Consider the following 24726-nt stretch of genomic DNA (forward strand, 5'->3'; position numbering starts at 1 on the left):
ACAAAAATCCAGCCTGCCTTCCAGGAGGGGTTCTCCAACCGTGGCGTGAAAAAAATTATTGTCTTTTGTAAAAAGAGTGAAAAATCACTTTTTTTTTTTTTTTTTTTTTTTTAAGGAAAGGTGTTGAAGGTCCATGCGGCCGGGGAGCTGTGCGTGTCGGGGGGCCCGAGGGTGCCCTGCCCGGACCCGTGCGAGCGGCCGCCCCGCGGAGTCCCCGCACCTGAAGGCGCGGCCCCGGCCCCGCGCGGCGCGCGCCCGGCGCGCTCCCGCCAGCCCGCCCACCTCCACATGCACACACCCGCGGCGGGAGGAGGAAGGGCATCTTTCTCGTCGTTTTCGTTTCGCCAGTTTCATTCACCCCCCTTCTCGCCTCTTTCTCTCCTTCTTCTTCTTATTTTTTCTTTTTTTTTTTTTTCAATTATATTTTATTTTATTTTTATCACTATAATTATTTATCAGGGTTCTTCAGTCGGATCCCGGCGGAAAAGGTGGATCGCTTCTCAGAGGGTCCCCGCGGCTCCTGGGCAAGGTAGGCTGTAGCGGCTAATGCAACGGGAGGGATGGGGCCGCGGCTCCCCGTGCCCCCTTTGTCTCGGCGCCGCGGCCGCGCAGCGCGGGCCGGAGCCCGGAGCCCGCCGCCGCCCGCGCTTTGTCCCCGCCGTGTGCGCAACCCTCCCCCATCCCCTGCGAAACGTGTCTGCTCGCCCCTGGTGCTGCCCAGCGCAAACCCTAAAAATGCGAGCAGCGAGCCGGGCGGGGCTCGGGGAGCCCGGCGGGCGGAGGGGACGAGGGGACGGGCGGCCATGCGGCATCTCCCGCGGCTGGGCGCGCTGCCGCGCCGGAGGCGGGAGGCGATGCTGCCCTCGCCGACTGCTGAGGCGGGCAGCAGTTTGTGGAAAAAACCCACAAACAAACAAAACCCGCAGAAATAAAACAAAAACCTGGCAGTCTGCGGCTACGGGCTTCCGCTGGCAGCGAAAAAGAATGTAGTAATAATAAATGAGTTTGCCCCTTATGACGGCCGGGTCGCGGGTGCCGCAGCCCGGGCAGGGTGCGCGGCCGCGGTGTAGCCGTGCCCGAGAACGTTCCTTCCTTTCCCTTAAACCCAGCACTGCCATGGGGTCAGTGCAAGTTTTACGGTATTCGGAAAATGCAGTCTGGGCCCATGGCGCGCACGCGTGTGCGTGGTGCCCGTAAATACATAGTAACAGCTGAGGTGGTCGCTTTTCGTGAGCCGAGGCGAGAACAAAAAGAGGCCCGGGTGAATGCCCGGGGTTGCATTGGCTCACGTGTGTGTACGTCCAGCTCGCTCTTGCGGCTGGGGGCTTGTTCCATTGTTCTGCGGAGTTCGTAATGCAACCTGTAGCTAGGATGTGTCTGTTTCCTTGTGAGGGAGGAGACGATGAGGTGTGTAAAGCCGTGCTTTGTTTATGTGACATTGGAAGGACTGAAATAAACCCTGGATCTGGCAGCTGGTTTTATGGAAGGAGAAGCTATAGTTTTCTTGCGCTACCAGCTGAACTCACCTCATGTCCGCAGGCTATTCAGAATCCCAGACTGCTGTGGGGCGTATCTACCAACCTTTAGTCCAAATTATAAATAGGAACCTGTGCTCTGCTTCCTTCACCTTCGGGTTTGTTTGGCTTTTACTTGTGCACGAAAGGCAAAATAACATAGAATAGACATTGTTCTAGAAGTAAAGTGTAAGAAAAAGATACCTTTTAGTTGATAAAATACATTGCAGGAATAAAAAACATAACAAAGCAAAAATCCCCTACATTCTGAGGATAACCTTCATAGATCAGAAGAAATAAAAACAGCTGCAGGGGGAGAAAGAAACAGCATCCTCCATCTAAATTTTACTTCATTTGCTACCAAAACCTTCATTTAGAAAGCCTCTTAAAGGACATTCCATCTGTTGCTGAAGGATATAGGTATCAATAACTGCCCTTTCCAGGCTGGGAGCCCCTGCCGAAATGGCGCTGAGATCCGCTTTGCAAAACCTGCATGAGATCTCCGAACTGCCATATTGCTGGTGAGCAGAGGCCTTCTGCTGAGGCTCAGTGGAAATTCACTGACTAAAATGGGATCTGCTTCACTGTCGTGCTGAATGACTCCTATTTGACTTTGCCTTTTTGGAAGGTCGGATTTTTTCTTTTTAAGAGGCACCATAGAGAGAGCACTTCACTGAAGCACACTGCAGCAGCCTCTGTCTCGTCACTTGAGACGATTTATGCTGTAGTTGGACCAACTGGGCTCTCCAGGCTGGGTGAGGATGGGAGACGGTTGTTGGCAGTGCGCACCAAGCTGCACATACCCGTGTGAAGACGATTATCCCCAGAGTTTGAGGCTTTCTGCAGACTGCTGTAAAATGTGGAGAATCAATTGTCCTTCGTGCCCAAATCCTGCTTTTTACAAGGGTTTTAAAGGGTGGGAGGGGAGGCAGTGCTCTCTCGGCCTTCCTGCTTGGAGGCTGCTCATCCTGGGTCTCTGTCCTACATTTTGTCTGTGTTTGCTGTTTTGGGAGCTTGCTCTTAGCAGTGTAAGAGTGGTGACTGAGCAGAAATGGGACTCTCTCCTGTGCTCTTCTCTTTCTTTTTAGCATCTTGCTCATTTCTGTTGGAATCTGCGTAGCAACTAACATGATAATAACCATCACTTACAAGTTTGTATTGTGAAGACAAGTGGATGTTATGGAAATATTTAAATATTTTAAGCCTGAATTCAGTTTTCTTTCTGATGGATACTTACTGCTGTGACCTTAATCCAATCCAAGAAGTTTGAGCAGCTGCTCTTGGGAAAAATGGCAGCTTTTTCATGTTTTGCAGTTAGCGCTTAAAATATTTGCCCAAGCTTATCAGTTAAATATTGCTTCAAGTCTCTTACAGTGAAGAAAACTGAGGCGGAGAAATTACTTGTAAACTGGGGCAGAGGAAAAGTGAGTTACACATGAATTTATACAAAGGATTCTTCCTTCTGTAGTACAAAAGTTTACTTAAATGGAAATTTCAAAGCCGCTGTTTAACCCTTAGAAATACATCTGGATAGTGTGTTTTGTTGCAGTGACCCATAAAGCCCCACTCATACAGAATTTCCACTTTCTGTGGAAGACAAGAGCGCATTTATTTGTGGCGGTGTGTTGTGGGATCTCTTCTGAAAACCAAGACTGTCGAGAGGATTTCACAAAGAAATATAATTAGGAAAAAATGTGACTATATTCCTCTGCCAAATGCCTTTCCTAATTTGACTGGGAAGGGCTCAAAACAAAAATGTACTCAAGACCATTTTCCTTTATGGCTCATCTTTAAGTGTTTTGCCTAAAGTAATGAATCACTTGGTGAATCAGACTGGGATTTTATGGTTTCTTATTTGCCTGCCTTTGATCAGCTGAGTAGCCTGTCGAAACTTAATTTGGGACTGTCTTCCCTTTCTTCATGGCAGCATGGAAGGGCAGTGTGGAGAGTGATGGGGCAGAGCAGGAACGTTTTCCTGTTGCAGCACAAGGTCGTGCACTACCAAGAGAATGGCTGACTATCCACATTTGTTCTCATCACTTCTGTTTTATGGCACCCTTTTCTGAGCTTCCTTCCCAAGACTTCTGACACTTGTTTTCCGACCCCCTATCTTATCTTTTAACTGTTTCCATCCTGCATGCTGTGGGGGTTGTGAGAGAGAGGAGCCTGGGGATGAGAGGTGGTGGCTTGCAGACACCAAGCAAATGGCTGCAGCTGCACCAAGGCCTTCTGGCCACCACGCTGCCCTCATCCTGGCACTGCCCCAATGGGCAGGACAGTGCCAGCACCCTGTTGGTTCTGTGTGGCACCTTGACCCAGCTGGGACACCACTGGGGCTGGGGTGAACCCGGTTCCTTCTACTGCTCCTGTGGCTGCAGTCTGCTGCAGAGGGGCAGAGCTGAGGAGCTGGAGGCAATGACATTTCAAGCACTGCAGATGTTTGCTCAGTGGATGTGAGTCAGTCTAATTTCCAAGTTCTTTGTTATCTCAGTGGCTCTTCTGTAATTTCTCCATTTTGTCCTTTCTGTAGGTGAGGAGTAAGTCTGGAGCTTTATGTCCCTCATGTCAGGTGTCACCAATGCAGAACAAAAAGCTGATAGCTGCTTCCCTGCCTCCCAGTGTGATACTGTTACGTATAAAGCCTATTCTTGCTTTCTGTCATTTAAGTGAATAGTTAGTACACAGAGTTTCAGTCTCTGTGTTTCATTATTTATATCCATGGTGTCTTACTGGTCATATTGCTCTTCTTTGAAAAAACTTTCAAAAGTGTGACCAAAGAATCACATCTCAGGCTTTGCAGGAATAAAAACAGCTTGTGTGAAACTCGAGTGCAGGGTTCTGATGACTTGTAACTAACCAAGTTTTTCTTGCCAATACTCTCTTTGAGAAGAAAGTTGACAAAAGTTGCATTTTGTCTTTTGAGCAAATTATCTCGATTTCCATAGCTGAAAGTGCTTAGTGTGTTTTGGATATTTACCAGCCCCAAGACCATTTGACTGCAGGAAGTGTGCAGTGAATGAAGTGCCCAATGAAAGGGCATATTGCAAAAACCATACACAGAGATGGACTAGATGTGGTCCAGATTGACCACTTGCCCAAATGCCTCTCATGTACTGGGTCAGCTTTTGAGCAGCCATGTGCCTTAAGATTACAGTTTTGGAACTGTGTCATTTACAGGATATGAAAAAAGAATGAATTAAGCCATTGTGATTACTACCAGGAATGATGATGTTCTTTTTAGAAACACAGCTTCTGACGAAGTGTTTTCTGAGATTATACCTCTTCCATGTATGGCCTAGAAAGGATTCATGCATGAACCAGAAGAAAGAGATTTTCTGTATTATCAAATTTTTTCCAAACATAAAGTTTTTGATCCCATTACTGCTCTTGTGGAATTTTAACAGTCCAGGAAAATGGAGTTGTAGGGATTTTCTTTTCTATGTTTCACAAGTCAACAGAAAAAATTACTACAGTTCCTGGAATATGTTTTAATGGCTTGTGAAGGTCTCTGTGTCCTTGAAAATAATAAGCTTATTTTATCTTCTTGTGTCATCTCATAGTCCTCCTGAAGTTGTGACCAGTTGTAATCTTTCCCCTATTCTGCAAGGAGCACACAGCAAATAAATTATCTGTAATGGCTTTTACAGGACATATCATGGGATATTTAAAGAGAAAGCCAAGCTACTAGGCCAGAGCAATGCTTTTCTACTGAACAGAGGAGCTGGGTCAGCTACCAAACACAGATCCTTGAGGTTTGTTTTGAAGAGTCATTAGCTCTTTGCTGGTCTTCTCTCTGGCTGATGCCTTTTACAAGAAGGAGTGCTTGCCCATTTGAGTAGAAAAAATTGAAGCAAGAGCAAAATTCAGATTTGTCCTTTATGATTTACTAAGTATGTGTCTGGAAGAAGAGGTTTGATTGTGGGTCTCTGGAGGTTTTCCTTTCAAGAGGTTAAAAGCTGAGTAGTAGGACAGAGTAGTAGGCACAGTGGCTGAGGTGATTGGAATTTCTGCAGTCACTATTAATGTCATTATTTACTGTCTTTCAATTTGAATTAGGAATAAAGCTCAGCCTAAGAACTCTTGCCAACATAGCATTTTTATTTGCATGTCTTTTAAGACATTTCTTGAATGAAAAGGCCGTAAAAGTACAAATATTACCCTACTGCTTCCATTAAAGCTCAGTATCAACATATGGTGAATTTTTATTAGTTGAAGCAATTTTGGGATTTTTTTCTCACAGCACTAGTGGCACATACACTTGAGGTGGCAACTTGCTCAGCTATCCCAGCACTGAATCTCCTTTTGGGAGCAAAGCTATTGCAATTGCAGGAAACAGCTCAGTGTGACTGCAGACCCCTCCCATGGGTCAGGGGGTTGTCCCCCAGCAGCAGGCTCTGCTGTAGAGGCCAAGTGACAGGTCTGAAGTGGACACTGGATTTGTAAGGAATTAAGCTATTTGACATGATCCCTAACCCTTTGGGATTTTAGATTTTATTTAGGCTCTGTGATTTGTCACATGAGTGAACTTGAAGTTTAGGTGATTTGGGGATGAAATTCATGTGACCATCTATACTCCATTGACTGTGGAGAGTGCCCAGAGTAATTAGCAGTGACAGAGGGTTTTCACTGTATATCTCTAAGATAAAAGTTATTGCAAAAATTTTGTCATTTGCATAGTGTTTTATTCCTGGTATCACACTTGTATCACCCCTTGTCTCTAAATCTTCAAGCACTTCACAAACTGAGTGTTAGTGTTGCTATTATCATCTTAATTTTATAGGTGGAGATGCAGAGGACATGTTGGTTTTACTTTGCCAGAGATCTGTGATGAGTTCATGCCATGACAATGAAAACTTCAGTTCCCAGCCCCACCACTCTCTCCTCACCCACCTCATGTTTTGACGCTGAGATCAGGTTTTCTCATACTTGGCAGTGCTATGCATTATTTCATTCAAGATTTTTTTGTTTGTTTGTTTTTGTTATGGTGTTTTTTTTAGTAAATCACTTACCCTAGCAAGAACCTGACACATATTCAGAGATATGCCCACTTTTATGATGCTTCAGGAGCAACTTGTCTGTCTGAAACATGAAATCTTGCTGGTGCTTCAGTTTGCTCTAAGATTTTGCTCTGTCCTATAGAATCATGGAAGGGTTTGTGTTGGAAAAGAGCTTCAAGAGCACCTCATTCCAACTCCTATCCCATGGGCAAGGACACTTTCCACTACACCAGGTTGTACAAAGCCCTATCCAACCTGACCTTGGAACAGTTCCAGAGATGGGGCATCCACAACTTCTCTGGGCAACCCGTTCCTGTGCCTCACCACCCTCACAGTGAAGAATTTCTTCCTAATATCTAACTTAAACCTGTCCTCTTTCAGTTTAAAGCAATTCCCCCTTGTCCTATCACTACATGCCCTCGAAGAGTCTCCATTCAATTAGTTTTCTGTAGAAGCAGGGTTTTGATTGAAACGGACAAAGCTTGTCACTTTTGTGCTGCAAAGATTCCTTGGGAATGAAGCAGGGAGCTGTGTTGCTGCCAGTCTGGTGCTGTAGTGTTTCAGGGACAGAGGGGCAGAGGGCGAAGCTGGAGCCACACGTCAGTGAGCTGTGCAGCCGCTCTCCGGTGCGCTGCTTACCTCACACGGCTGCTAATTTCAGCACCTGCTTCTGAAACACTTAACGGGGAATTTATTAAGCACAGGCAATGTCAAGGCAGTTCTGAAAATCCTCCTGGGCATCATGATGCATAACGGTGCCCAAAGGAAAAGCTTCTCTGCTTGAATCTCAGCTGAACCTTTATACAGGCTTTAAAATGCCAGGGGACCCAGATCCTGGTACAGAGGTTGCCGGGTCTCTTAAGAAATTGTTTATTTTAGGAACTCATGGTCACAAGAAACTTCAGAATTCAGTGGGCTTGGTCCTTGCCACCTCAGCAGTTGCTGTCTCCTGTGGCTTTATCCTTTTATAAAAAGATTGTGCTTCTCTTCCAAAATAGGTAGACTATTATATCCCTGCAGCCTTTGGGAAGACTGTTCCAGAATGCTAAAACCACCCTCTGCTTGCCAGTCTGCATTTATTTATCAGTAGCCTAAATCAATTTTTATTTTTTTTAATATTTTATTGTGCCAACATTTTAATACCTGAGCAGTCTTCTCCTGCTATCTGTAGTGGAAATCTCTTTTGCAGAGGAGTTGAAAAGTACCCAGCTCACACACCCCAAACTCTACCCTTCCACCAGGCAGTGTTTGCCACTATAATCACATGCTTAGCTGCTCCTTCAGTTGAAGAGAAGGGATCCTGCTGTTAGCCTCGAGGGTAGCCTTTAAACTTGGCACCTGAACTTTGGACAGGATGGGCTCTTGAGGAATTGAAAATGGCGTTTCTGAGAAAGAATTTACAGGGAAAAAGCTGCTCATTTGCAAAGCTATCTTCTGTGTGGTGGGGATGTGGTATAAAACAGAAGTACTGGCTTCTGTAAACTTAATTTGAAACAGGCAGATGTCATAACTGAACAAGTGAACTACATCCTCCTGTCTCGCCCTGCAAGAGCCTGGGGATGCTCGTGCCTCTGGTTGCATGCAGTTCGATGGCTTTGAGGTAGCCCTGAGAATTAAAATATCCCCAAATTAATCTGGTGTCTGAGGGTTCACCACGTACCCCAGGCTGAATAGCTGTTTGGCAATACTGCAGGAAATTCATTCACAAAATGGGAATTGAGAGAGTTGTGGTGCAGGAGCTTGTTTGTGAGTAACATGCTGTTGCCTCACTACCACGCTGGAGTTGTAGCTCAGCCGAGGGTGGTTGGACTCCAGGAAAATATTGGTCTTTCGGTTGCTTTGCATTGCTGATGAGGAAGTATGTCACTGTAGCAGGCTTCTCTGATCTGCCTTTGGTGTTCCTCTCTGTGCTTTTATGGAACACATCTATCAGAAGAGACATCACCTGGTCTCTAGATAATAACTGCTTGACACAAGGTATACATTGCTCTTTCTTTCTGTGATACATGAGCTTAGGGATTTTGGTTTTTTCTGTTTCTCTCCTTGTTCATAACAAGTTTAACCATCCAAAAATTTGAACAAAGCATCCACTGCACCTGTGCTTTCCCAAAAATCCTTAACAAGTTGAAATACATGTGCTAGTAGCACAGAGTACCAGGATAACTCTATCCCTCTTTGTATCCCACTTAGAATCAGCATGGACATGTATTTTATATTTTTAAGTAAGAATGGAGAGCACAGAGAGGACAAACACCAGATATTGAATTGGGACAGACTTCGACAAGCAAATAGTTTTTAGTCCTTAATTTGAGGTTAATCTTTTTTCCTGAAACAAACAGGCTGGGCTTGCTCACAAGTTTAAAAAAAATTACTGTCTTCAGCAATAGATTGCAGGACAGGGTAAATTTGTAAGGTTAGTGAGGTTGATCTCATTAAGACATACAAGGTTACTATTGTTCAGCAATATATTTAGATAATTAAATGAGGTCCATATAACAGTACAAAATTGGTTGGTATGGATGTCCCTCCGGTGCAGGTTTCACTGGTTTTTCCTGGTGATGTTGCCTGCTGGTTTTGGTATACATCCTGGGTTGTTTCCTTTTGTTTTATTTAGGTTGTGGACACTGTGGCTCCAGTTTACTCACAAGATACCAACCAAACACTAGTATTTGAAGATCCGCTTGGATAGGCACAGCTCCTCACCCAGCATGCCTTTCAAAGCTGGATTAGAACTGACCGAATTGCAGAATATGACTGTCCCTGAAGATGATAACATCAGCAATGATTCAAATGATTTCACAGAGGTGGAAAATGGCCAGATAAATAGGTGAGTATTTTTCCACTGACGTTGCCTCTGCTAAGAAACACCCTGTTTAAAAACAGCATTCTAATTTTCAGTATGTATCTTGAATTATTCATTACCAAGTCATGCTCCATTTGAAGATGTAATTTGAATTTCATACGTAACATCTGTTGGGCATAGGCTGCAATAGCAGATAAAGCAAACAGAGTAGCAATTTATTCATCGTTTTGAATCTTTCAAATTAGTCTAATAAAATTCATAAACATATAATGCAGCAAAAAGCCAAAATTTTAGATGTCTGCTTCCACACAGCAAAGAAGTAATAACAATATGATGGCATAATTTTGAGGAAGTCTCTTAGTTGACTTTTCATCTCTGGTATGACAATTTTAGCTTGTCTGGCCACCTCCATGTATCCAAGCTTCTGGTGTGGTTGGCAGCAGTTGTAGTTCCAGTCTGTGTTTGCAATTTGACAAGATAAACTGGGCAGCAGTTTGCTCCCTTGAGGCAGAAGTGGCAAGATGGTAAAATCTGTGTCTTACACCTAACTCGGATCAAGGTTAAAAAAATGCACCAATATTGGTGAAAATTCTTAGTTACAATTATTATCAATACAATTATTATCAATACAATTATTAGGCTGTTGGCTTTTTCTATAAGCTTACAGTCATTTCTGAAGAGCTGCCTTTTCTCCAGAGAGCAGTTCTCCAGCCCTTCCTGCCAGCCTCCAACAGGTGCTGAGCCGTCCAGTTTACAGCAAAGACCTGCTGACAGACCCTGTTTGTATTTTGTGAGCTGTAAAATAGGAAGCTCTGTTTTGATCAAACTTCCTGTTCAAATATTGCAAACCAAGGTGGAGCACAGGGCCAGTCAGTGCCTGCATAGGGATCCAGCCCTGCTGGGAAGCCTGTGCCAGCACATTGTTGCGATCCCTTCTGCGGGGCTGCCACCACCTGTTTTATGATCTTTAAAATATTCTTCTCTTGCCTTTTCTTCCTGTTGGCAGCATCCTCTCCAGCTACGTGAGAAACTCACTTTCTAGAGTTAAAATGAAATTCAGAGCTGGTTTTTCCCAGGCGAGGTTAGAGTCAGTTGTGAGACTCGCAACTGCATGGGTGGACAAGGATGTTGGTGACTGGTGTGGGAATAAGCACCCAGCATTGTCCACACCATTCAAGTAGCAAAAGCAGCCAGCCGTACCGTGGGACAGGGCAGGGCCCCGGCTGGTGGCGGGGGTGGGGGCAGGAGGGTGCCAGCCCCGGGGAGGGGAAGTCCTGGGGCCGTCGCCGGCAGGGCGGGTGGTGCTGTGACCGCAGCGCAGCTGCGCTGATGAAGATTAGAGCTGGTCAGGAATTTTCTGATGCAACTGCTTTGATGGAAAGTGCCAAAATGAAACACAAACCACTTCTGTTGAAAAAAAAAAAAAGCAAGAGAAAGACAAAAAGCCCGCCAAGTTTGCCAAAACAAAACAGTTCCAGTATGAACCTGCTTGCTTTCCTGCTGGTTCACGTTGTAAGGAGAGGAGCTATGGGGCTGACAGTGGTAAATTCACTCCCCGGAGGCTGTTGAGGATTTATATCCTTGAGACAAGGGGTGGCTATACCGGGCTGGCTGTGCCTCCCCAGCACTTTGGCTGATGCCATCAGTAACTGTTATGGGGAAAAACCCTGCTGGCGCTTCATTGTCAGTGAATGTTTATGGAGGGTGGGGAAGGAGCGTGCTGTATGTGCCTGGTCCTCTGTGGTCACCATGTGCTCTGTGGAGTTAGGGCATAGTAAGTGTGACAAGATCTGGGCTGGATCCAGACTGCCTGCAAAAGGAGGAAGAAAAGTGGAGTGACGAAAGAGGGTCAGAAACTCAGCGGCAGAATTTCTGATTACTGTTCTGGCTCTTAGGGCAGGTTAACATATTTCACAATTTTCTATTCCTTTCTGGAGAACTTACTTCCTCTGCAGAAGAGGATCTATCATTTGTCTATAGGATATAGCATATTATAGTTTTCTTAGTCCTCTGCCCAGGCACTCATGGGACAGCTACTTGCATCCCATGCATGACTATTTGGCCCTGTATATCCCAGTTTGTTCATGTCCCCCTCCATGTCCAAACCAAGAGTTTCAAGGCAGTTGGCAAGGACCAGAGCTTCCAGTGCAGCAGCAGGCTGGCACCAGTGCAGCCCTGCCAGCATGCCCTGGGGCTGAGGCTGTCACTGAGCCACCCACAGTTGCTGCCCTGTGCAAGCACCTCCATGCCATCCTGTGTGACGAGCAAGCAGGCATATCCTGCTCTGCACCCGTGCATCCTGAAAGGATGTGGTTAGTCCCTTCCTATAGCTATTTTGGCAGACACCTTTTTTTCCATGGAGTAAGAGGTTAACAGGCATAGGGAGCAACACATTTTGTGCTTCCTGGCACGTGATGTGAGGCCTTGTAAAATGCCCAAGTCCATCAAAATCAGTGGGACTTTTTCTGTTGATTTCACTTGAGCTTTAGATTAGATCTCTAATTTTCAACCAACTTACTTTTTTTATTGTTTCGACCTGTTTGATTTTGCACTCTGTATTTAATTTCTTTTTTTTCTCTCAGGACATAGTTTTTCCAGCTCAATGTAGAGCAAATTTTTAAGGGTCTTTTGGATGGTAACACCAGGCACAAGCTGATTCCAAAGCTGGCTGTAAACTCCAAATATTTCTTGATCTTGGAAAAGAATCCTGTATGTTCCTTTGGCTTTCCAGCCTTTTCTGGGCCTAAATATATGTAGGGAGGGGATGTTGATTTGAAGAGGCTGTACTACTAAGAGGGCTTTTTCTTTGTATGCAGATGTTGAATGGGAATGTCTTCTGAAAATGTCAGTTCAGAAATTTGCATGAAACCCAGACATGGATTTTGTGACTTTTAACTATGTCTCCTGGCTATAAACCTTGCCATCTCTGCACATAATTGTAAATCAGTATTTAGATAGCCTACTCCTTGACTATAACTATGACAATGCTCTCAAGAGGTTGATGTCTGAATGCCTGTCTTGGTTTACAGCTGCTAGTAAGTTATCAGCACCCCTTGTTCAGTTAACAAGGTTGTTAGTAGGTATGCTAAGATCTGGTCCAAGTTTCATAGTGTAAGTCACATCAAGCTTTCCTCTGCATTTCTTGTTCATGCCTGCCTAGGAAATCTTTGCCACTGCTCAAGTTAGCATGTAGTTTAAGAAGCTGCCTAAGGATAAAGTTCTGTCATCTTGGCAAAACTAGCTTTCCCTAACAAATGTTTAAGGCATTATAAAATACCATTTTAATTTAATTATATTTAAACATATCTGAGATGGCTAAATGGTTTTTGGCTAACTCTGCTTAGCCAAAGTGGTTAGCTTGGGGGTATCACCTTAATCAAACATTTCTCATTGAAGTCCTTAAATAAATTAAATTTGGAAACCATAGTTAAACAGCATCCTTTTTAAACTGCTTTATCAATAAGGCTAAGTTTCTACTTTGCACTAAATCAAACCAGGAAAAGAATTAGATTAAGATATTCTTTCCAGGCCAGCTGTGAGGCTTCATGCATCACAAGGATGAGCTCATTGTATCTTGGCCAGAATATTTCATTAATGTATCAGAAAAGTTTTGTATAGTCTGTTCATGCTCAGCTATCATACAGGAAACACAACAGGAAAGCAGAAATATGTAAGAACAGGTTATGTCTTTCAGTGTTGGGTAAAGCATCATTTGAAATGAAGACAACAAACAGTGCAAATGGATTTCATGCTTGTCAGGGAGTCTCAAGGCTTTGATGGCACAGACAGTCCTACAGTGCATTGCCACAGCACCTCTCACAGTTGGCCTCTGATCCTTGGGAGGGCTGGCAGAGGCGGCGTAAACAGGCGTTTCACTTAATTTGTGTCATCTTCGTAAAGGTCAAAAATACAGCATTCTGTGACAATGAATGGCTTGTTTTCTAAGCACATCTATTAAGCAGAGCAGATGCATGGCACAGTTTAACTAGAAATTCCAGTACTCCAGCATATGTTTCCTTTCATATGCTCTAAGGGAGAAAAACCACCCTGAAATAAATAAAAAAAAAGTTTATAAAAAGCAATAACTTGATATAATTTGTTTCTGCTGAATTCATTGGATTACCTTCCACTGTACTTTTTTTTTTCCTTTTCATTTTATTTCATTTAAGATCAGTAATATTTTTCATTTGTGGAAAACTTTTCTGTCATGTGGTATGGCCACACCAAGTGTTGTCCCAAGGCAGACTTCTGCTCTGGACTTGCAGGTTAAGTTGCCTGCAACAGCAAATGCAGCACAGGCAGAGCCCACATCCCCCTGTACTGCAGCACTGCTGGGCTGTCCAAGCAAGCCATCCTGGGGCTGGGAAGTCCCCCATAAGAAAGCTGGGCTCAGTGCTATATCCCTCATTGTTTGGGGTCCTAGTACCCTCATTCCCATGTCTGACTCTGCCCTCCTGTACACATCACACAGAAAAATGGCAAAAAGTGCAGTTTGATGTGGGGTGGATGAGGAGCCTAGCTGGGCAACAAGCACTCCATTTTTACTCTTGAACTAACTCAGAAGAAAGTACTTTGGATCAATTTATCAAATCAGACTAGTTCTCTCAAAGTTGCATCCAGAAGGAAATAACATGTTTGTTGGCTGTGGAAGATACCAACTTTGCAGAAGCTGTTTATTCTGTCAGAAGTATTCTAATGGAAAGTCCCATGGTCACTTTTATATTCAAGCAATGTTACTCAAGTGTTGTCTTTATCCTGTATTTGTTTTTTAACAATAATTTTCATGAAAGTTTAATACCAGAAGACAATAATAATGGTGTGCACAAATTTGTTATTTTTGTAATTATTAAGGGGGAACTGGCTGCAGAGGGATGAGCAGAACTGGGGGGAGCGGACTAGTGACTTCTATCATAACTCTTGACAAAATCTAAAATGACACATGATCTCCATAAAGAACAGAAGAAGGCAAAGTCTGCAGATGTTCCCAGCAGCAGTTACAAATCCAAAAGAGACAAAACTTTTCTCTGTGCTCCTGCCTGTACAAATTGCCTGCAGGGTGTTTCGAGAGAGAGCTGGAATGTCTTTTTCAAGCCATTCACACTCTGCTGCCTGTGTTCAAGAGATGGGCTTTAAACAGACATAAAAGAGAAAAAGCACATGCTCTGAATCAGGTAGAGATTCTATTCCACAAGGATGAAATACCTACAAGGTGAGCTTTGGAAAGCTAATTTCAGATCAGTCTATCTTAGAAGTGGTTGCTTCTCACTTCATAAAATGGTGGGGAAGGTTCAGCCATCTATTCCAACTGTGTTAGTAAATCTGACATCATATCTATATTTTGCAGCAAATTAGTTGCTGAAGTTAGTATTTAAAAAATACAGGAGAAGCCTATAGTTCTTTTTTGATTTAAAGGAAGTCAAAGCAGACCAATGGGCAGGAGGCAAAACTGCAAAAAAACCCAGCTAAAATACTACTTACATTTTGCCATCTATGCCTGGATTTAAGGCATAAACACAAAATGTTAAAGACACAAGGCCCAGTGTGTCAGCTGTGGAAGCCAAGTCAGCAGCATTTTAGCTGCATGATTTTGGCATAGCCTTAGAAGCTGTGCTAGCATACATATCAGCAGTAACTAGGCTGCAACTGGGGCAGTAGGGAAGTTTGCTCAAGCTCTGTCTTTATAAGTTCACGGATTTATTACCAGCCTGAATACTGCTGGATGTATTGAGATGATGTAAAGTTTTCAGTCACAGTTTGAACTATACATTCCTGGCCAGTAGATGTTTCCCACTGTGGGAAAGGACCAGCAGTGCTGCTGTTTGTGTTCAGTGTTGTTTGTCTGCTTCAATTTAAGAAGAGCCAGCTTAATGTAGCTACAGCTAAAATGGGCTCTGACACTTGGTGACAGCCCCTGGTTAGGTATGTGACGTGTACCACGGCTGAGGCATTAGCCAGTGCAGACTAAGAACCATCTGTGGATTAGCAAAGATGCCAGGGACTTAATTGTGCATAAACCTTCAAAAGATGAAAAGCTGAAAGAATGCTTTATACAAACTAACATGTTTGCTGAAGAGAAGGTCTGTGAGAAAGTAACAGCACATCCAAATCAGAAGTGTCGTAAATCTCAAGGATGCCAACACTGCCACAGGGGGACAGTAAGTTCCTAAATGTGGATTTATCAAGGACACAGAACAAGCAAAGGGTAAAGAGAAAGAAAAGCTGTTTATTCTATGCTTCCCTGCACAGAAGCGTTTAATTTTGCAGTATGATGAATTCAGCATTGAGTTTTGAAAGACACTTACATGAAAATCCAGTAGCCCAGAGCAGTGTACCAACAGAGCAGGTTGCCTGCTTCAGGACTGTCCAGCCAGCAGTGGCATGTGTGTCACATCTTCCTCCTCTTAACTCCAGCCATACCAACCCTATGTGGCAGTGTCCTGGGGTGTCTTTATGATGCTTGTATCCCCATTTGTCTGTTTAGCCCAGAAATAACTGGTTCTGAGAGAGAAGCGGGGGAGAGAAGAAGTGTGCAGTTTGTTGTCAGAAACTGCACTTGCTCCCCTGCATCCTTCTCCTGGACTGTGTTGTCTGCAGATGGACAGATGGCAAGACGGAGCTCTCCTTTGCTTTTAGCTAGTTTTTAGCTCACTGAGGCAGAGAAGTTTCCTGGACTGTGGTTTTTCTTTTTCTTGGACCTGTTTAAACCTGCTCTGGACTGAACACCCAGAGGAGCGCCAGCAGCTCACACCTGTGGCCCACGGGACCAGGCCTGGCCTGTGACATTTCCAGCCAAAGAGGGATTGCTAACAGACTGGGGCAGCTGAGCTACAGCCCACAAAAAGGACTTTCTGAGTTTGTCATCTCTTCAGATTGGCAAGAGGTTTTATTGTTTAATAATGTTCATTTTCTGTGCTATTGAATGCTTTGCCTGTTAAATAAACAGATTTTTCCACTTTCCTCCAAGGAAATCTTTTCCTAAACCAGTTGGGGGAGGGCCCACTTGAATTTGCTTTCTAGAGGCATCCTTTTGGAGGTTTTCTCCCAAATTTGCCCTAAACCAGGACAGGTTTCAGTAGCAATGTAGGGTTTTGCAGTACCACCTGACAGTGAGGAGACAGTGACATCTTTTAGGGATCCTTGGCAGAATGATGATGGCAGTAATTCATAGTTACATAGATTAAAGGTTTATTTTTTAGCAGGATGCTATGATTAGTGTAGCACAGAATTTATTATTAGAATGGCACAGGATTTTAACAAGCAGAATCAATGCAGTGCAATCTATAAGTAGCATAATACAGAATTTAGAGTATAATTTGGCTTACAGTTTCTAGTCAACTGGATGCTCAGCAGATAGGGTCCGATCTTAATCTATGGTTTCTTGTATCAGTACACAAACATAATCTCGACTCAAAAATCATGTAAAAGAATATGAGCCTCTCCCATAATCCTTGGAGGATGCAGAGGACAGGGGTTTGTCTCTGGCCAGTGGCAGCTGCAGTCCCAAGTTCCCCACTTAGGACTTGTAACTGCTTGATTTTATCCTCAGTGCCCAGGATGCTTGTTATTCTTTCCTCTGCTTGATTTTATCCTCAGTGCCCAGGATGCTTGTTATTCTTTCCTCTTCTGTGGAGGGTCATCACCACTGCCTGCTGGGCCGTGTGCCTGGGGCCTTCCAGCCTGGCAAGACAGGAAGTAATTGAGCTGGTGCCCAGGAGTCTTGAGGTTGATAGGGAGGGGAAGAAGTCTGGTTTCTTGTTGTACTTGCTTCACAGGACCTTGTGTTCATATTTTCTAAGCACTTTGTGGAAATAAATCCTTTGACTTCTTTCAGCAAGTTTATTTCGGATCGAGAAAGCAGAAGAAGTCTCACAAACAGCCACCTTGAGAAGAAGAAATGTGATGAATATGTAAGTCTCTCTCACTGCTCTGTTCCCTGTCAAAAGGATCTGCATGTTGTGTATATGAAAGGCCTTTAGATGTTGTCTTCAAAAGTGCTGGGCACACACAACTGTAACTGAATTCAATTTCCAGTAGGAACTGCCTGGGATCAGCACATAAATAAAACCCCCGAGCATATTGGTTGGGTTGAGGCCAGGGAATCCCCCTGGCTTCTGTTGGGCAGGAAGATGTGGTGGTTCCTTATGGCTTTGCCATATATGAATTACACATCCAGGATGTTTCTCAGGTGTAGTGGAAGATGGGGTTTAAAACTGAAAGTGCAGTATGAGCTGTGTGTTGCCTGTACCATTTAGGTCAGTTTACAAAACCTATTGGGCAGCGAGCAGCGCAGCTGTGACAGAGTTCAGCAACGCTTTCTCCTCTTTCAAAAAATTTTTATTAAATCCTTTTCATAGCAGTAGTAACTTATCTCTGATACATCACAAAACATGGGGTTTGAAGCAGGGGTGCATTTCCCTGCTCTGTTCCAAGCTGTTGCTGACACATCTGTCTTTATTTCTCCAGATCCCAGGAACTACTTCACTGGGAATGTCTGTCTTCAACCTTAGCAATGCAATTATGGGCAGTGGGATTTTGGGTCTTGCTTTTGCCTTGGCCAACACAGGAATTCTCCTTTTTCTGTAAGTATTCATGTGGTGAGTAGCTGAGCTCCATGGAATTTCACTGTTTTTAAAGAATGCATGCACTGCCAGCAAGTGGAGGGATTTATAGTCCATGTGTAATCAACTACAGCATTCAAGCCTGAAAATATTAGTTACAAGTTTCAGACATCTTTTTTTCAGTCACATGCTTTTGCGGAAAAAACCACCACTTGTAGTGCTAGAAAAAATTAAGTCCATGTTATTTACTACAGACCTAGACAGGGATTTTTCCTGTGCTCTGCAAGCTACATAGACATCAAAAATATTCTATAGTAACAGTTGCAGTGATGAGTTAGTACCTAGTTCTTACTTCTGTCACAGGATTTCCAGAGCTTTCTTCAAAGCATAGTGCAATAAACACTTTTTTAAAACCAAGAACATTTATTTCCTTTATATGTTACATATAATATTTTCATCTCACTCCCACAGTTTCTTTAATGAGAGTCCTTGAAAGCCAACATAAATATAGCCAAGATTTTGGTATAGAAAAGAACTGAGGTAGACTACTTAACTCCAGAAAAAAAAGAAAAGAGGCTTTTTATAAAGGAGAATTTCATAGTTAAAAATGAAACAGCACCATTGAATGACTAAGACAGTGTTATTCTGGATCTCAGTATGAGACGTTTCATTTTGAAAAGTGATTGTTAAGAAATCAGTTGGGAATTGTGTGCAGATTTCAATGATAAATGTTCATTGAGGAAGGAAATACAATAATTTACATTATTTGAGAACAATTCAACATAGTTATTGAGTTTACAGATTGCTCTAAAGAGATGTCATTTCTTGAATGTCAAATCTAAAAATATAGAACTTTTGCCATTTCTTGGGATTTTGGGAAATACATAATTTGAGCCCTGTATAAAGCAGAGTAGATGGCCAAAGGGGTACATATAGCCATCTGCTCTGGAGTTTTGTGCCAGGATAGCTAGATCCATGCTGCTAGCTTAGAGTTGGCTGTGGCTGGGTAAAATCTAGGAGTAATCAAAGGAGCTAATCCATTTACTTTAAGAGTGTAGAAGGTCTCATTATTGTGCTGTCACTAAGCTAGGCTGGACTGTAATTTACATCTTTCGTTAGCAACGTGAAGAGTTTGTTTTATTTTTGCTGCTTTTTTACCTAGTGCTCTAACCTGCTCTAACCCATGCTCCATCTCTGAGAGTACAAACTGGTGGTTGCACTAACTGCTGTTGATGCCTTAGGCCTCTGTTTTTAGGTAGTCCTGAAAAGGCATCGCTGTAAGGAGAGAAAAAGAAGTTGCATCTTTTCAGGCTTGTTATCTGATACAAGCTGATTAACAGGCTCTCAGCAGAGGAACAGCCTCAATTTGTCCTTACTGCTTTAGTTTTTTACAATCCCATCCTCTTCTCATTCTTTCAGCAGTTTTTATGAGAGTTAGGTGACATTTGTTTGTTCTAAAGGATGTAAAAATGCAGTTTCTTTTAAGTGACATAGATCAGACAGGTGACCTGAACACCAGAGAAACTTCTAGCAAGGTTTACTGGTGACTCGAGTGGTGAGTGTGTAGATCTGTACCAACACATTGTACAAAAAACTGCCAAACATGAATGTGGAGGTCTCATTCAGTAAATGAGAGCATTGATCTCTATAGAATTAACTGTGTGTATTTAAAAGTGGATAATAGTTTTTGTTAGCTTTATGATGCCTTTAGATCTGTTGGCCTTGAGATAGAGCAGCCACCTGAGATCAAAGGAAGTAAGTTAGCAGCATCTTCCTGAGCAGGCTAGTAGAGCTTCCCTCTTTGAAGCCTGGAGATGCAGGATCCTAACATGGTGTCTATAGTTAGGCTTGAAAGTTGAACTGCTTTAAATGTTCTGCTCTCATGCCATAATCTCAGCATTAAACCTAGTCCATTAGTGATAGATTTTTTCTTACATGCTAATTCAGTTCATTTTTTCCATAAGCGTATAGTTCTGCTGTCGTTGTCACAGGTAGATCATTTCTGCTTTGCAGGTGATTAGAGTCCTAACAATACTTTCACTGCTTTTTGCACATGAGAAAGATCTTAAATTCACTGCTTTTGAGTAGCACAGTTCTGGAAAGGTTCTAGGTTGCTTTATCTAGTATTGGCATGCACCATCGCTGAAAATTCTGCAGATGCAGAAAAATGAAAGGAGCATTTTCAGCACTAACAAAGCAGACCCAGCCTGATTTCCACTCTCACAACTTTTGGGCTCCTGCAGTGTGAAGTGTGTACTGCCATGAACATCTGGATCAATTCAGGTCTGATATCCTAAGCAAAAGATGTGCAAAATAAACATGGCAATGACACATCTTATTTGCTTAACAGTGCCATCACAAAGCATTATACTTTCTAGCCAAAATTACTGGCCAAAATTACTGAGGGTGGGAACTCAGAGGAACTTCATCCCAGTGTTATTGATAACTATTGCCTAGACCAAAAGACAGCATCATTTCCAGGATGCAAAAGGAGAGAAAACTTTGGTGTAGAAAGATAACAGAAGAAGTTTGGAAAACTAGAGATGAGCTGGACTACCTGGGGATGGCAGGAGCAGTTCTTGGTTGTTTGTGGTTTCATCCTGGAGAGCCAGGACCAAAGTGATGGATCACATTGCAGAGAAATATGGGCTGGCCGAGCACCAGGTATTTTCAACCTGCATTTAACCCAGCTCTGCATGTGATCTGAAACACCTTGCTGAGGCAGAGGGGCTTGTTAGATTGGGAATAGTATGAGACTACAGCTGAAGTCTCACACTGCAGCCACTTCTGCTGGGTGTGTCTGGAAGGGGCCAGGAAGCTGCAGTGTAAGTCCTGCAGTGTTTTAGGGAAAGCTGGCAGACCTGCAGGGAGGCTGTATGAGAGCAAACCCTCTGCTCTTCCATCCTCTGCACCTTTTGAGGGTTCAGAACTGCTCAGTGAAATAATTCTTATGACTGCATAATCCTCACAGGTGCTCTAGCCCCAAAGCCTGGGACTCCACAGAGGGGAGGGACAGCACAGGTTTCGGTTTACCTGGTAAATATGGTATCTGGGAGAAGACAGCAGAAGGCATCACAGAAGCACTTTGTTCTTCCCAACACTGTATCAGTTCCCTAGCCTAAAATGTTTATTCTTTTGAGGGAAGGTAACTTTCGTATCTGCTGTTGGCTTCCGTAGCTACCAGCACTTCTTTGAAAGCAGACAAAATAAAAAGTAGAGGAGTGCTTTTGAGACTGCAGTGCAAGCTCTTCTGCTTCTGTTTTGAATTTGTGCAGAGCGAGTGGCATGGACATTTTCATTCCTTTCCAAGGGGTGGTTCTGGCACGAATATTCCTGTCCATACCACAGTCCTAGGACAAACAAGTTTTTCATACAGTGCTAATGAAAATGCCAAGTGTCTGTAGGAACCCTATGGGGAGCTAAGGACAACAGATCAGATAAATACCTGGCTGCTTGGGAGTGTTATTTTTACCACTGCAAAGGCTCCATGAGCTCAGTGCCTGAAAAACAGAAGCTTTTAATATTAAGACAGACTGGATGCTGGCATGCAGAGCTGTAGCCATTTGGGGCTGGGAGTGAGTCAGCCCCTGCAGCTGAGCACTGGGGCTGAGCGCTGTGCCTGTAGGCAGACAGGGGCGGAACGGCTCGGCAGGGAACACAGGCAGCAGCAGGGCTTAGCAAATCCATAAAAAATGGACCAGAGTGACCTCAGCTAGTACAATCTTCCTTTCCTTCTCCACCTTCTCAAGGAGAAACACCCTTAGGGCTGTACAAAGAGTGTGTTGTTATTGTCAACCATCATTCTTTGCTGGCGAAAGGACAGTTCCTCCTATCACCTCTTTATGTTTCTCCCTGTTCCTCTGGCCCCAAGAAACTAGTTGGTCATTATTTGGCACGAAAGTATTTCCAGTCTAAACTAATAAAAAAGTGGGGGAGGAGGCTTCTCATTCTGTTCTTTCTATGTATTCCTATAAAAAAGATGTGTTGCTGCCTATCTATGGCAGCAGTTTGTTTTCTCTTGAATTTTAGTCGTGTTTTTCTTGGTGTCCAGAGGGTAGTTGTCATAATAAAGGGAGGGATTGCCAACGGATTGTCTGAATGCTCTTCACACACATCATGAAAACATCATCAGGTCTTTGTGTGTCAGAGTGTTGGAGGGGAAGGCACACATGGTGCTTGGATTAAAGACATTGAGCAATGAGAAAATGTGCTTTTATGCACTTGGCCCCCGGCACTGACTAATTATCATTTGTGCCAGCAAGTTCCCTACACAAACAGTTTGGTCATTACTTCCTGCAATTCTTCTGTGTGAAGTTAAATTATGGATCATGTCAGACCAGGACTGACATCAGTGAGGCAACATGAATCTCTACCTGGACAACGTACAAGCCTTAGGTTGTAGCCTTTATTCCCAAGGGAAGCCAGTCTAGCCTTAACTCCCCGCATCTTCCTCCTCCTTGGGCACTGTGAGGGACATAAAAAGCCATTTGGGCACCCCTTTGGTAGCATATGAAACATGTCCTGGGAAAAGATTCTTCCATTTGGTATGGAAGTCCTTAAATGAAGGACTTTGCTTTAAATTTTCACTCTGCTTCCAGAAAATAAAAAAGCACCTTAGAATGGATTTTGAGTGACATACCTGGCTTGTCTGTGCTCTGATAAATCTTCATTCCTCTCTGATAAAACATCTTTATTTTTGCTTTTTTCAATATGAGGAGATGTAACTCTGCAGCTCTGCTAAGTCTTATTTGGTTGTATCCCTCTCCATGCAGAGTATTCTACCTCTGTGGTGGAACTGCAAGCAGGATGTGAATCACATGTATTTTAGGGCTTATTGCATTGTCAGGAGAATAAAAAATTATCTCAGAGTCGATAGGAACGTGACTTGACATGAAATATTGCAATGTCAGACCTCATCTCATATGGTAAACCTTCTTTTCCATTCCTTTTTAGGCTACTTTTGATTTCGGTCACGCTGCTGTCTATTTATTCAATACATCTCCTGTTGGTGTGTTCAAAGGAAACAGGTAATTTAAGATGCTACACCATTCAGTAGAATGTAAAAATCAAGAAGTGACAAGTGTTTAAATGAAGCCAGGTGCTTTGTGTAAGATGGGGATTTTCTATCACTTTGCTGACACAATAGGAAGGCCTGATACACTTTGAGTCAGAAGCCTAGAATTAACAAGAATTTGAAGAATTTATGGAATGGCAATGGAGAACAACATCACTGTAAAGAGAAATACTTGTGACAAAGAATGAATTCTGCTGCCCAGAAATGTTATCTTCAGTGAGCTAGAAGGAACAACTCATATAGTTTCTTTGCATTGCAAATGAAATATAATGTATCTTTGCCTATGGTAAAACTTACCTGGAAATACAGTTTGTCCTTAGTGGTTAGTGTGAAACTCCTGATAATCTTTGTGGTGGAGTTTTCTTAGAATAAAATAAAAGGGAACAGTTCCTTCACAGAGAGAAGTGTAACTGTAACACAGATACACTATCTCAACACAGAAATTGGAAGTTGCCTACAGTATTATGTCAAATGACACTGTGTTCTGAAGTCCAAGAGCCTCTTTCCTTGTTAACAATGTCTAAATGTTAACAATGTTTCCTTGTTAACAATGTCATATTTAAAAAATAATCTGTGCATAAGAATACTGTAATATTTAAATATGCAATTTGGACATACATTATTACTGTTATAATACGTATAATGTCAGCAACTGCCTATTTCAACTAGGTCCAGCTTCCTCAATGTGGTTACATTTGTGTCCCATTACACCCAAAATTTAAATCCTGTTTTCTGTGTTGGTGGTACATTTAAGCTCAGACTTACTTTTTACACAAACTTTAAAGCAGAAATGTCACCTGTAAGGTAATATAGAGAAAACCAGATAATGGGATGCATTTTAAAAATCTATCCCAAAAATCATCTGCCCAGTATAACATCTGCAGTATTTCTCTTTCTGTTCCTATGTATCTCACCATGTTCACAATGCCCACTACTCTTTTTATCAGCCTACATCACAGACAAGTAAAAAAAAAATTAACATAAACACAAACTAATTAATAGAGGAGTTTCACAAGCTTGACAGATATTTGAAAAGAAATTTTAGTTATCTTTTACACCTTTGGCTGCTTTACCAAAAACATACAACACTGAGAATTCACAAGTTGAGGCTTTGTCATTAGAAGCCATAAATGATCCTCTAAACCAGTGGCTGTCCTCATTTGATCATTCAGTCAAGGCAAGCAGAACTGCAGAATGGCAGTAGTGTGTGTCCAGGCTGCCTGGGCTGACTTGTGGATCCTGCTGTGCTGGGTTTCTTCTGGAGGGGAGCCTTCCTACATTACTCTCATTGCAAGTGCAAAACTTATTATGCTGGGATGAGGATACCAGAACTTAACATGTCACTTGGGGTACAGACAGACTCATTAAAAGTGTTTAAAAGACTCTTTAAGAGCTTCCATTTCAGAAATGACTGGTAACCAACAATAACATTTTTAGAAGTCAGGAAAATATACCTACATAATTTTCAGCCCTAGAAATTACAAGAGCTCCCTATTTACTTGCAAATGGTGGATTTGGCTGCATAGATGGGTGCTTGGCTGAAAAGGAATCGTAAATGCTTTGACTCCACAGCTTTCAGTAGTGTGTTTGTTACCTTTCTCCTCTTCTTCTCATGCAGGCTGCATGGTGTATGAAAAGCTTGGTGAGCAGATCTTTGGTACCCCAGGGAAAATGATTGTCTTTGGATCTACATCTCTTCAGAATATTGGAGGTAAAGGAAATAAAGAATATTGAAAAACAAAGGCTAGGAAAATCTCAATAATTTTACAGCTGCAAACAA

At 42.9% G+C, this 24726-nt stretch overlaps 1 protein-coding gene across 2 annotated transcripts in view; it reads left to right on the forward strand.

Moving 5' to 3' along the window:
- Nucleotides 1-404: 404 nt before the first annotated feature.
- SLC38A1 (solute carrier family 38 member 1) overlaps nucleotides 405-24726 on the forward strand; it is a 42498-nt gene continuing 18176 nt past the window's right edge. For both annotated transcript variants that reach the window (XR_010783708.1, XM_066550258.1), the window contains exons 1-6: nucleotides 405-529; nucleotides 9126-9338; nucleotides 17146-17221; nucleotides 17778-17893; nucleotides 22826-22899; nucleotides 24565-24657. Coding sequence is in view for 1 of the 2 variants with exons in the window: in XM_066550258.1 (XP_066406355.1) it covers nucleotides 9220-9338; nucleotides 17146-17221; nucleotides 17778-17893; nucleotides 22826-22899; nucleotides 24565-24657 (478 nt within the window). In the remaining variant the exon portion in view is untranslated. The remainder of the gene's footprint in view (nucleotides 530-9125; nucleotides 9339-17145; nucleotides 17222-17777; nucleotides 17894-22825; nucleotides 22900-24564; nucleotides 24658-24726) is intronic.

The sequence above is a fragment of the Molothrus aeneus genome, chromosome 5 (assembly GCF_037042795.1).
Source record: "Molothrus aeneus isolate 106 chromosome 5, BPBGC_Maene_1.0, whole genome shotgun sequence".
Classification (NCBI taxonomy): Eukaryota; Metazoa; Chordata; class Aves; order Passeriformes; family Icteridae; genus Molothrus; species Molothrus aeneus.